Source organism: Spermophilus citellus (genome assembly GCF_964194105.1).
Source record: "Spermophilus citellus genome assembly, chromosome: 9".
In the NCBI taxonomy this organism is placed as follows: domain Eukaryota; kingdom Metazoa; phylum Chordata; class Mammalia; order Rodentia; family Sciuridae; genus Spermophilus; species Spermophilus citellus.
In genome coordinates this window covers 17,250,010-17,262,941 of record NC_138191.1, presented here as the reverse complement: position 1 = coordinate 17,262,941, position 12,932 = coordinate 17,250,010, and the positions used below count along the sequence as shown (strand labels likewise).

General features: G+C 39.0%; 1 protein-coding gene across 1 annotated transcript in view; it reads right to left on the bottom strand.

Moving 5' to 3' along the window:
• GDAP2 (ganglioside induced differentiation associated protein 2) overlaps window positions 1-12,932 on the bottom strand; it is a 72,538-nt gene that overhangs the window by 37,707 nt on the left and 21,899 nt on the right. The window contains exons 6-7 of the mRNA XM_081305555.1: window positions 7,568-7,644; window positions 4,677-4,836 (exon numbers count right to left, since the gene is read on the bottom strand). Of these exons, the coding sequence (XP_081161681.1) occupies window positions 4,677-4,836; window positions 7,568-7,644 (237 nt within the window). The remainder of the gene's footprint in view (window positions 1-4,676; window positions 4,837-7,567; window positions 7,645-12,932) is intronic.

Here is a 12,932-nt window from a genome sequence, read left to right as displayed (position 1 = left end):
ATTTCCAATCTGATTTTAATTATTTCTTGCCTTCTACTTCTTTTGCTGTTGTTTTGCTCTTCTTTTTCTAGGATTTTGAGATGAAGTATGAGATCATTTATTTGTTGTTTTTTTCTTTTTTTAGGAATGAACTCCAAGCAATGAATTTTCCTCTTATAACTGCTTTCAATGTGTCCCATAGATTCCGATATGTTGTGTCTGTGTTTTCATTTAAAGAAGTTTTTAATTTCCTCCTTGATGTCTTCTAAAACCCATTGATCATTCAGTAACCTATTGTTCATTCTCCAAGTGATGCATGATTTTTCCTTCCTTCTTTTATCGTTGATTTTCAGTTTCATTCCATTATGATCAGATAGGATGCATGGTATTATCTCTACTCCTTTATATTGTCTAAGAGTTGCCCTGTGACATAATATATGATCTATTTTTGAGAAGGATCCATGTGCTACTGAGAAAAAAGTGTAACTGCTTGATGTTGGGTGGTATATTCTATATATGTCAATTAAGTCTAGGTTGTTAATTGTGTTATTGAGTTCTATAGTTTCCTTATTTAACTTTTGTTTGGAAGATCTGTCCAGTGGTGAGAGAGGTGTGTTGAAGTCTCCCATGATTATTGTATGGTGGTCTATTAGACTCTTGAACTTGAGAAGAGTTTGCTTGATGAACATAGCTGCACCATTGTTTGGGGCATATATATTTATGATTGTTATGTCTTGTTGGTGTATGGTTCCCTTGAGCAGTATGTAGTGTCCCTCTTTATCCCTTTTGATTAACTTTGGCTTGAAATCTATTTTATTAGATATGAGTATGGACACTCCTGCTTGTTTCCGCAGTCCATATGAGTGGTATGATTTTTCCCAACCTTTCACCTTCAGTCTATGTATATCTTTTCCTATCAAATGCGTCTCCTGTAGGCAGCATATTGTTGGGTCTTGTTTTGTGATCCATTCAACTAGCCTGTGTCTCTTAATTGGTGAGTTTAAGCCATTAACATTTAGGGTTATTATTGAGATATGGGTTGTTCTTCCAGCCATATTTGTTTATTAAGGTTACTAAACCTGATTTGTTTTCCTCTTTGATTACTTTCCCCCCTTTACTGTCCTACCTCCCACTGTTGGTTTTCATTGTTATTTTCCATTTCCTCTTCCTGTAATGTTTTGCCAAGGATTTTTTGAAGAGATGGTTTTCTAGCTGCGAATCCTTTTAACTTTTGTTTATCGTGGAAGGTTTTAATTTCATCTTCCATCCTGAAGCTTAATTTTGCCGATACACGATTCTTGGTTGGAACCCATTTTCTTTCAGTGTTTGAAATATGTTATTCCAGGATCTTCTAGCTTTCAGAGTCTGTGTTGAGAGATCAGCTGTTATCCTGATTGGTTTACCCCTAAATGTAATCTGCTTCCTTTCTCTTGTAGCTTTTAAAATTCTCTCCTTATTCTGTATGTTGGGCATCTTCATTATAATGTGTCTAGGTGTGGATCTCTTATGATTTTGCACATTCGGCGTCTTGTAGGCTTCTAGTATTTGGGATTCTGTCTCATTCTTCAAGTCTGGGAAGTTTTCTCGTATTATTTCATTGAATAGATTGTTTATTCCTTTGGTTTGGAGCTCTGTGCCTTCCTGTATCCCAATGACTCTTAAGTTTGGTCTTTTAATGTTATCCCATATTTCTTGGATGTTCTGCTCATGGTTTCTTAGCAGTCTTGCTGAGCTGTCTATGTTCTTTTCAAGTTGAAATACTTTGTCTTCATTGTCTGATGTTCTATCTTCTAAGTGATCTACTCTGCTGGTAGTATTCTCAATTGAGTTTTTAAGTTGGTTTATTGCTTCCTGCATTTCTAGGATTTCTATTTGTTTGTTTTTTATTACCTCTATCTCCCTATGAAATTGATCTTTTACTTCCTGGATTTGTTTATGTAGTTCCTTGTCAAAGTGATCTTTCATTGTCTGATTTTGCTGTCTCATGTCTTCCTTGAGACTCCAGATCATCTGAAGCATGTATATCCTGAACTCTCTATCTGACATTCCATCTGTTGCACCTATTACCTCTTCTAAAGTTGAGTTGACCTGCATTGCTTGTGGTCCTTTCTTTCCTTGTCTTTTCATACTGCTCGTGTTTCTTTCTGCTTGGTGAAACTGTTGTGTTTTTGAAATTTTCCCCCTATTTATTTATATTGCTCTTGTATAGTTGGGAAATCTCCCTTTCAGGGTGGGTAGTGGCTGTGCTCCTCCTCTAATTAGGGTGATCTGTCTACCACGCTGGTCGGTCGCAGGTCTGCCCACCCTGCGGACGCAGGTGGTGGCTCTGCTCTGCCCCCACTCCAATTGTGGTGATGTAACTACCATGCCCTCGGGTCGTTGGTCCTGATCCGGATGTGGGCAGCGGCTCTGCTCAGCCCCTACTCCAATTGGTGTGACGTGTCTACCATGCTGGCAGGCCTCTAGGCCTGTTCTGCCGGTGGGTCGCAGGTCTGCCTACCTTGCGAGCTCGGGCGGCAGTTCTGCTCAGCTCCCACTCCCAGTGGGGGTACCTGACTACCTCTCCAACGGGTCGCTGGGCCTTTTCCGGACACGGGCGGCGGCTCTGCTCCACCCCCACTCTACCAGTGTGACGTGACTGCCTCGGTGCTACTTGTCCACCACGCTGTCAGGCTACCGGGCCTGTCCTGCCAGTGGGTTGCAGGTCTGCCTACCTTGCAGGCTCAGACGGCGGCTCTGCACAGCCCCTACTCCAAATGGGGTGACTTGGCTACCGTGCCGTCGGCCCCAGCTGCAGTTGGGGTGTCGTGATACCACGCCGGCGGGTCACTTGGCCTGCTCTGGGCGCTGGCGGCAGCTCCACTGTGCCCCCCTGGCCCCCACAGCACCCAGCAGGACCCGGACCGAGAAGCAGTCACCACAGGTTCCCCAACCCTGGGCCAAAGCAGCTTTGGGAGCCAGAACCCGGCCTCTCCGATCCCGGCTCACACTCCGCTAGGAGCAGGCTCCAAGGAGCGACCCCCGCGGGTTCCCCTGCCCCAGGCCAAAGCAGCTCCGGGAGCCACAGCCCGGCCGCTCCAAGCTCTCCGAGCTCGGTGCACGCTCCCCTGGGAGCAGGCTCAAAGACGCAGTCCCCAAGACGCAGTCCCCGCGGGCTCCCCAGCCCCGGGCCAAAACTGCTCCGGGAGTCAGAACCCAGCCGCCCCGAGCTTAGCGCACGCTCCACTTGGAACTGGCCTCAACACGCAGTCTCTGCAGGTTCCCCAGCCCTGGGCCAAAGCAGCCCCGGGAACCAGAATCCGGCCGCTCAGAGCCCGGCGCACGCCTTGCCTGGAGCGAGCCCCTAGGAGTATTCTCCACTGGTTCTCCAGCCCCGAGCCTGAGCAATCTGTCTGCGAGACGCAGGCAAATACCAGCCTGAAATCACCTGTTCCGTAGCTGAATGAGCTGAGATCAGTAGAAAACAGGGATGATTACATCAGCTCTCCAAGATGGCGGCTGCTGTCCTCCTCCGTGGTCCGACCGGTGTCGAGAACCGAACTGGACCGCTTCTCTCCTCTGTCTCAAAGCTGGAACTCAGCACTAAGCACGGCCATTGCACCACTGGCAGGAGCCCCCAGAATCCGCATCGCTGCACCCCCGCTCCGGCACCTCGCCGCTTCCCAGCGTGCGCCGCAGACTCCAGCTGCGGGGCGATCCGCCGATCAGGGAATGCGACCCTCCGTGCGGAGAAATCGCCCGCGTCCGCGCCCCCACAGCCGAACCTCACGCGATGGAAATCCATCCACTAGATTCTGGAGCACCTCAATTTCACTGGAAATTCCCAACAAGATAGCCTTCAGCTGTTTCACCTCGTCTTTCTCCCGCACAGTGACGCGGCGCACTGGGGTGATGCACTCCCTTCGCCGCCATCTTCCCAGCCAGCTGGATGAGGATTTCTAAATGACTCTGGCCTTACTTCAAAAATCTACTCTCATTAGTGGGTCCTCCAAAGTGCATAGCTACTTGTCCAGCAAAGCTTGTGATTTAAGGCCACTTGTAATTCCCTCCACTTGATGTAATAATGTGATAAGAAGGAGCTGAGAAGCTTTCTACAGATTCTAACTTGGTGTTTATTTTTTTTTACAAAATTGTTCATGGTAGGTATCATACAGTAATCCCCTAAGCTGCTGTTTCTTAAGATCAGGTCCCAGCATTGAAATGTGTGGAGCATATCTTCATACAATGCATTTATGACCTTTTGTACGTATAAGCTGTCAGTACTGAATATTCGGAAGGGCTCCCATCCCAACATGCTCTTCCTATTACTACTTAAGCACAAAACCTGACAACACAAAATAAATGATTATAGTAGTCCTGTCTTATTATTTATCATTACATATGAAATGTAGGGACACTATTAAAGCTGTTGAAAATTTTTAGATATTAATGGTTAATGTACTTCACTGTCTCACCAATGTCCTTAATGAGACTATACACTTTGTTAGTCTGAGAACTTTTTGGGTAAATTTAAAGAATGAATTTCTTTAACTAAAAATAAGACTGGAAACTTCAAAACTGGTCTTGATCTTAGGGTCATGCTAATAGAGAGGTTCCCAAAGGTCAAACTGGACTTCCTACTTCTTTGGTGTTTGGTGCTTCATTAGTACACAACTTCCTTAAGAAGGAAAGTAAAAAGACAGAACTCTAGAACTTACCTTCTGGAGCACCAGGTTTTTCACTTATTCTAATTTGCCGTTCAGGTACCACAGGCTCCCCTTCTGCATTTCCAATATCTGCAGGAAGGTATGGCAATGATCGACTCTCTTCCTTTAGTGACCTTGGGAAGTACAGAGGTAGCAGCTTTTGGTAAGTAGCCTGCATCAGAAAAGGAAGGCATTCTGTAAAAAATAATGAAGTAATAAAGCAACCTGAGCAATGCTTAGTGTTGTCTGTAGGTGGTGAAGACAGTCTTCATCAAGGATAAAGACCTTGGGGCTGGGATTTTGGCTCAGCGGTAGAGCACTCGCTTATCATGGGCGTGACCCGGGTTTGATTCTCAGCACCACATAAAAATAAAGGCATTGTGTTGTGTCCATCTACAAAAAAAAAAAAAAAAAAAAAAAAATTCTCTCTCTTAAAAAAAAACAACAAAAAAAAAAAGGATAAAGACCTTACAACTTCTGAGCTCACAATGTATGTGGTCTAGGACCCTCAATCACTTCTTGTATTAGAACAACTGTTAGCCAGTGGGCAATTCTAGGCCACCAAACCTGCAATGTGTAAGTCCCACCATTCCTGTCCTCACCTCCACCTTCATTTCTAGAGATAAGTGTCTTTCAAAACTCAGCTGAGATGCTACTTCCTTAAGTTCAGTATGCCTCAGGCTCCAGAGGACCCAGGTATAGTTTCTGAGAGGGGTGTGTGTGTGTGTGTAATACTTCTAACTATTTGTAAAAGTCTGTTATTTCATGATTTTTATTCTTTTTTAGTTTTTAAAACTTCTTTTTTTAAAAAAGAAATGGAATAAAATTCATCCTACTTTGTAATTTCCATATGGGTTGGTCCAGTGCACTCAATTTAAACCCACAGTACCTTACAGGCATTGATGTTCTTATTTTTCTTATATCTTAAAGCATCTTGCTTTTTTTATCACCCTAGGAATTATTTTATCATTGCTCAGTATTATTCATCAATTATTCCTAACTATATTTAAAAAGAACAATTCAAGTAGTAAGAAAATAAATGATGGTATAGCCTAAGGAACAATGAAATCATTCAAAAAATCATCTTTTGGTTTGCTTATTGTGTTGCACATAGGACTACATCATCTTTTAAATAAGCAAGTAAGAGAGTAGACTAGGAATACCAGTTTTATATGCTTTTCATTTAAAAAAAAAGATATAATCGACATACCATAAAAGTAACCCTTGGAAAATATGTAATTCAGCACTGATATATTCACAAAGTTATATAATTACTACCACCAAATTTAATTTCATTACAGTATCACCAACCCAAAATCCATTAGCAATTACTTCCCATTCCTCCTTTCCCCAATCCCTAGCAACTACTAATCTTTTTGTCTGTATAGATTTGCCTATTTTGAACATTTCATACAAATGGAATACAGTATATGGCTGTTTGTATCTTGTTTCTTTCATTTAGCACAATATTTTCAAGGTTTATTCCTTTTTATGACAGAAAAACATTTTATGTATTTACTACATTTTGTTTATTAACTCAAGATGTGAATTTTTACTTTTTTGGCTATTATAAATAATAGTGCTATGAGTATTTGTATATAAAATTTTGTGTGGATATATTTGTAGTACTGGAGATTGAATCTAGTGATGCTCTTACCACTGAGCCATACTTCTAGCCCTTTTTGTTTTTTATTTTGAGATAGGACTTACCAAGTTGCCAAGGCTGGCCTTAAACTTATTGACCCTCCTGCCTCAGCCTCCTAAGTAATTCGGAATTTAAAGGTGTACACCTCCATTTCTATCTGGATCTGTGTTTCTAATTCTCTTCTGTATATAATGAAGAGAGGATTAGTGGCATTATATGGTAAATCTTTTTAACTTTTAAAGGAACTATCAGTCTATTTATTCAAAGCGGTGATACCATTTTTACATTTCTAGTAGCCATCTTTGAGAATTACAATTTCTACATCTTTGCCAGCACTTGTTATCATCTGTCTTCATAATTATAACCATATTAGTGAGTGTGAAGTTACATTTCACTCTGGTTTTTATTTGCTCTTGCCTAAAGGTTAATGTCACGGAGAATTTTTACACTGCTTACTGGTAATTTGTACATCTTCTTCGAAAAATGAGTATTAACCATGTTTGTTTATTTTTTCTTGTTTTTTATATTTTATGATGTTTTCACATCTTAAAAAGCTTGTTGGCTGGGTAAGACTGCCCCTCCCATGGGAAGCTAATTCCTAAGATAGTAAACAACTTACTTGTATGTAACACATCTTGTATGTGCAAACCAACCAATAGTATTCCTATTTTTTTCCTTTCTTATTTTACCAAAGCACTGAGAGGAACATTAATGTGCCTGAAGAAACAAAACTGAGAAATATTAGAAGCTGAATTAGACAGCTAAATAAAGTTTAATATGACAAAGATTTGATTTTCCCAATCAGTTCTGAATTAAACTGAATCACACTAGATCTAACTACATTCAATAAAACATAAAAACCTCACAACTTAATGCCAGCCACCACACCAGGCTGTAACCTGTTTTCAGGCCAGGACATACCAGAGCCTTACCAGTACAGCAGTAGTTTTCCAGCTATGCTGCCTAGGCATCCAATGCTCAGGTGACAAAGCAGTGTCCTGAAAGCCAACAGAGACAGCAAACAGAACAGCCCCAGCTGTGAAGTTTGCCCTCACAGTGAAAAATACAAACAAAAAGCTCCTCTTGACTTACTTTTAGTTTCTAACATAATCTTCAATAAATGATGGTAAGTCTCATTGACCATTATCTACACAATAAGGATTTATCTGCTGAAAATTCAGTAAGTAAGCAATGACAAGACAAAGGCAAATGCAAGTACAAATAAGATTTAAACAATGCAAAATAATTAGCAAACTACCTCTTCCAGTTCAGAGACAGCGAATACTACTTTTTCAATGGTTTCTCCATGAATCTCCAGAAACCGTCTTACAGTGCCTAATGAAGAGAAAAAGAAAGATTATTCAATAAGAAATTATCTGTGCATAAATAAAAAGTAAACTCTTCAAAGTTTTATTTTTATAAGGGATTCTCCTCACTTAATTCAGACTGCTCGGTGACCCCTTACCACAGAAGCCTGCCTGGACTGCCCTTCATAAAAACTTTTCTGATTTGTTTTATTCCAGAGGCATTTTATGGAGGTCCTTGCTTACTGTATATCCTCTCAGCCCTCAACCATTGTCCACCAGGATGAAAGCTCTATAACAGCATACTTCCTTACTGTTCTTCTTGCAGTGTCTGTAACAGTGCCTGGCCAGAGAAGATGCCAACTCCAGACTATTCTGCCTTGTGCAGCATAGTTCTCTTATTCCCTGGGGCCTCTCTCTTTGATCAGAATGATCTAGCACAAGTGGAAAGTACAAGTGTCCTTCCATTCATTCAGTCACAGTATCAGATGCCCTATTTAGTTCTTTATCTCTTCACAAAACGAAAGCTAAATTTTTTTCTTAATTTTGTGTTATACTGATGTTTCTCTATCAACTTTCTAATAACAAGACATAATGGCCTTTTTCAATTCTTCATTTACTGAAGAACAAGATTTTATTCTTTAATCCCCATGTCCTACAGAATACTTTTTACAACATTTTTATTTTCTCGATATACATATTCTCCTCAACTCACTATTTATTGGTTAGGTTTACCTCAGGTGCTGATGGCTCCCAAATCTTCAGATTTTGTTATTTGAACAAAAGAATCTGAATTACCTATGGCTTATTAGATATATCTGCCCCAATAACCCACAGATATCTCAAACTTGGTGTGTCCAAATCTTTACTTCTGCCTTTTCCCTGTGTTCCTTATCTGAGTTACAAATCAACAACCAATTAGAATCCTGAATTTGCTTTGACATTTCCTTCACTTCTTTCCTCATCCTGCATTTTCAAATGGTTCACATGATCATGAAATTCTATTTACTTCTAATATTTCTAATACCTACACCTTCTCCATTTTAACTGCTTTCAGGCTCTTAATGCTCAGCAGATGTTTTGGCAAATAAGCTCCTAAATGTACACTTTGTTTTTCATTTCTAAAACTATACATTCACAGTTGCCTGAGTTATGCTAACTTCTTATTAAACACTTGTGATGGCTCTGTGCTGCTTATGGATTAAGATTCAAAGTGCCTAGCATGACACTCCTTACTTTGACTCCCAAGTACCTCCCCCTACTCTTTGCTGCTCGTATATAGGATGGTCCTTGACTTATAATGGTTTGAGTTTGACTTATGACTTTTCAGCTTCACAATGGGGGGGTTACGGGACGGTAACCCCATCTTAAGTTGAGGAGCATCTGTAATGGTTTGAACAGCCTTCTAGCTGTGAACTTCTCACACATGTTAAGCTGTATTGTGGATTTTTGAGGCCAAGTGTATTTTACAATAACATACATCAATTAAGGCCTAGCATATCTTGGGCTATGTGCAATCACTCAAAAGATTAACCAGTAACTGAATTAACAATGTTTGGCTCTGGTTAGATATAGATCATATGCTACTTGCCTTGGTCAAAGTTGCATTTCAAGAATCTAGTAGAGCAGGCCCATTTATTAAAAGATTGAACAAATATTTATGGATCTCGCTCTCCTTTTTAAAAATATTTTTTAGTTATTGATGAATCTTTATTTTTATTTATTTGTATTTGATGCTGAGAATCAAACCCAGTGCCTCACACATGCTAAGTCAGCACACTTCCACCAAGCTATGTACAAGCCCAGTCCTATGGCTATCTTTTAAGTAACAAATTTATTTTTCTTTTCTTTATTCTTCTGTAATGCTTTTTTCTTAAAAAATGAATTTGCAAAAAGAGATTTTCTTTTCTCCTATTTACTTTAACACCAAGTTTTAATATTCACACATAATAGTTCCTCAGTACATAACTGTGGTATTTTCTTTGGAAGACAAAGCATAATACCAAATAGTAAGCAAACTGAATTCCCAGAGTTCATTTAGAAAAGTAATCCTTCAAAAGGTGAGAAAGGAATGATCTCATGACTCTCAGTTTTTAGTACTAAGTGTCAGTCTATTATTTCTTTCAAAGTTTCATCTGTGCACTATTCTCTGCAACCAATCATTTAGTGAAGCTTAGCATTTAGTGAAGATCCTTTAACTGATGAGAATGACATCTGAGGCATTAAAATTTCCAGCACAAAAACACAATAAGAACAAACACCATCTTTTTTCTTACCCCTATACATTCTTGTGTAAAGTACAGAGCCTAGTATGCAGTAGGCACTCCAATTTTGTTGAATGAATAAACAGCCTGATAAATTTATTTCGATGTGAATATTTTGTTAGGTTTTTTTTCTTTCTTTCTTTTTTTTTTTTTAAAGAAGAACTGCACATGAACTATGAAAGATAAAAAGGTTGTGGCTCAGTGATAAGAGCGCTTGCCTAGCATTATGAGGCACTGGGTTCGATCCTTAGCACCACATAAAAATAAATAAATAAAACAAAGGAATTGTGTCCATCTACAACTAAAAAAAAAAATTAAAAAAAGAAAAGATAGTATTCATTTATCTATGAAGAAGATATTACTTAGGTTTGACGAAACCTAAGATGAAATAAATTTTGCAAACAATTTAATAAATAAGAAAGCTTTCTATACTAAGAAAATGAGAGTTATATTATTAAGTTTGTTCTTGGCCAATACATGCTACAAAAGTACACAAATCATTTGCTTTTCAAATGCTTAAGAAAGTATTCAAGCAAAGGGCACCTTATCTGCATTTGTACAGATTTTTAAAAAAAGAGATGCAGTAGTTATTTTATTGGATTAAAGATGTAACGAGCCAAATGGACCTTATAATATAAATTAACTTGCTTACTTTAAGAGCTGCACATTTTCTCTTTGTCAATTAAATTTCTAAAAACTGCTTCAATACAAGTCCCTTAATATCTGCTATTGACCTTATCTGCCATTACCAGTTACTCTCAAAGTTGACTTTCTTATAGTCAGCTTGGAACAGTGATTTACCTCGGAACACAGAGCTAGAGTTGAACACGTAAAGCACATGCCTGTAATCCCAATGGCTCTGGAGGCTGAGGAGGGAGAATCCCAAGTTCAAAGCCAGCCTCAGCAACTTAGTGAGCCCTAAGCAACTTAGCAAGATCCTGTTCAAAAATCAAAAATTGAAAAGGGCTAGGGATGTGGCTCATTAGTTAAGTGCCCCTGAGTTCAATCCCCAGTACCAAAAAAAAAAAAAAATCCACAATATTCTCAACTCCCTATTTAAAGCATTTTCTAAAAGATGCTGCCTCTTTAAACTCTGGCCTTAGGATTACTTTGATTAAAAATGCAAAGTAAAATCAACTGTGCAATAAGGAAGCAAGGGTTAAGTCAAATCAAAGAATACCAAGCCTGCCAAAAACCTTGCCAGAAACAATGATATCAAAGGGATTTTCGCTTTTGTAAGGCACCACTTACAGAACATGCAGGTTGTAACATGTGGTCTTCCAATGAAGCAATTCTAACTCAGAGTCTAGTCAAACAGGCAGGTTAATAGACGAGGGAGTCAGAAAGCCTGGACATATGTTCTAAGTCTGCCTGGTCCTGAGAACATGATAAATTTGAGTCCCTTTTGTTAGTACAATGATACCATCTACTTAAAACATAGGGTTGGTTGTTAAGAAAATGAAACAGACTTTTTATTTGCTCCTCTTAAAAATACATATTTCTTGAGCAAGTACCATGTCAAGCATTCTTGACAAATTCCCAGGAAAGATGCATTGTAGCTACAAAGATTTATAAACTCTGGAAATAAAAAGATGAAAAGATAATATCCCTACCACTCAAGGAGCATACTCCAATATAACGTATATAAAATAAAATTATAAAATATGATTTACCACAAAATCATTGAGCAGTGTTGATTTTAATTTTTAAAACAGCTTGTAATTAAATAAAACTATTTAAGACTGAACAAGTCTCACTTCACGTTTTAGGTTATATAATAATAATAGGTTTAGGTCATATGATAATAATTTGATACTGAAGGTGTATGTATATATGTGCGTGTGTGTGCATATATATATGTATGTGTGTGCGCGTGTGTACATATGTGTGTGTGTGTTTTATATATATGTGTGTGTGTATATATATATAATTTTTTGGCTTTGGTGGTGGATATAAGACTTTGAGCTCCTCATTTTAAAATTCTAGAAATAAAAGGGGTCTTAAAGATCATTTAGCTTCTTTCCCAAATAAGATTGTTTTCTAAAATATCATGAATCTTCTGCATGCATGTTTTCAGTGACAAGAAAGTCACTAAAATACTTTTCAGTTACAGATAGTTCTATCTGAAATGGGACCAAAATCCCCTGTCCTTGCAACTTGGTCTTAGATCTTGCTTTCTATCACAGGCATTCTTGTGCAATCCTTATGAGGATCTGTAAACTTCCTGAAATAGCTTGTAAATACTATGCTTATACACATTCTTCTGGATAAAGGGTCCACAGAGTTCTTTCACTGGATGCACAATGTAGTTTATGATATACCCCATACTCCCAAGAACTATTGCTCAAAAAATATAGCACAGAATATGTGCGCATTGAGAACTCTTCGGGTATTTGAAGACAGATATCACATTCCCTAAAAGGAGAATACCACTAAGGTTTCAAGCTATTTGTCCTCTAGTTTGTCAGTGTCTCAGGAGCTATGACATTCAGGAGTGAACTTGAGATGTGATCTGAACCTGCATATAATACAGTAAGACCATGGACTCTATGGAGCTAAACAGTGTATTTTGTGCATATGGACTAAACTTAGGGTCTTACATCCCATGAGTAAGCAAGCATTCTACCACTGAATACAAGTTTTGTCTCAGTCAACATGACTCCCCAAGGTGCACATCTCTCCACCAATTCCCTCCAAAAAGCCACACTGGCTGTGGCCACATGGAGCCTGACAAGTCAGCATGGCCAGATGAACCCTGTCTGATGAATGCCAGTAAATCAAAAGTGGGGTAGACCCAAAGTAAGATTGCAGGAAAGTTACTCAAAGGCTAATAGATAGGGTTGATACTTTCTAAGACCCAATTACCACAAATTTTGACCTTTAGCACTGGTACTTTTTCAAAACCTGATTAGCATAAATTTGGATTAATAGTGTTGACCCAACAGCTATATAAAACCCTAGAGAAGCACACCAAAGTTGCAACCCCTATTGGGTTCCTTTTTGATCTGTGAGAGCTGTGTCTTTTCTTCTCACTTGAATAAATCCTAGTATTTTA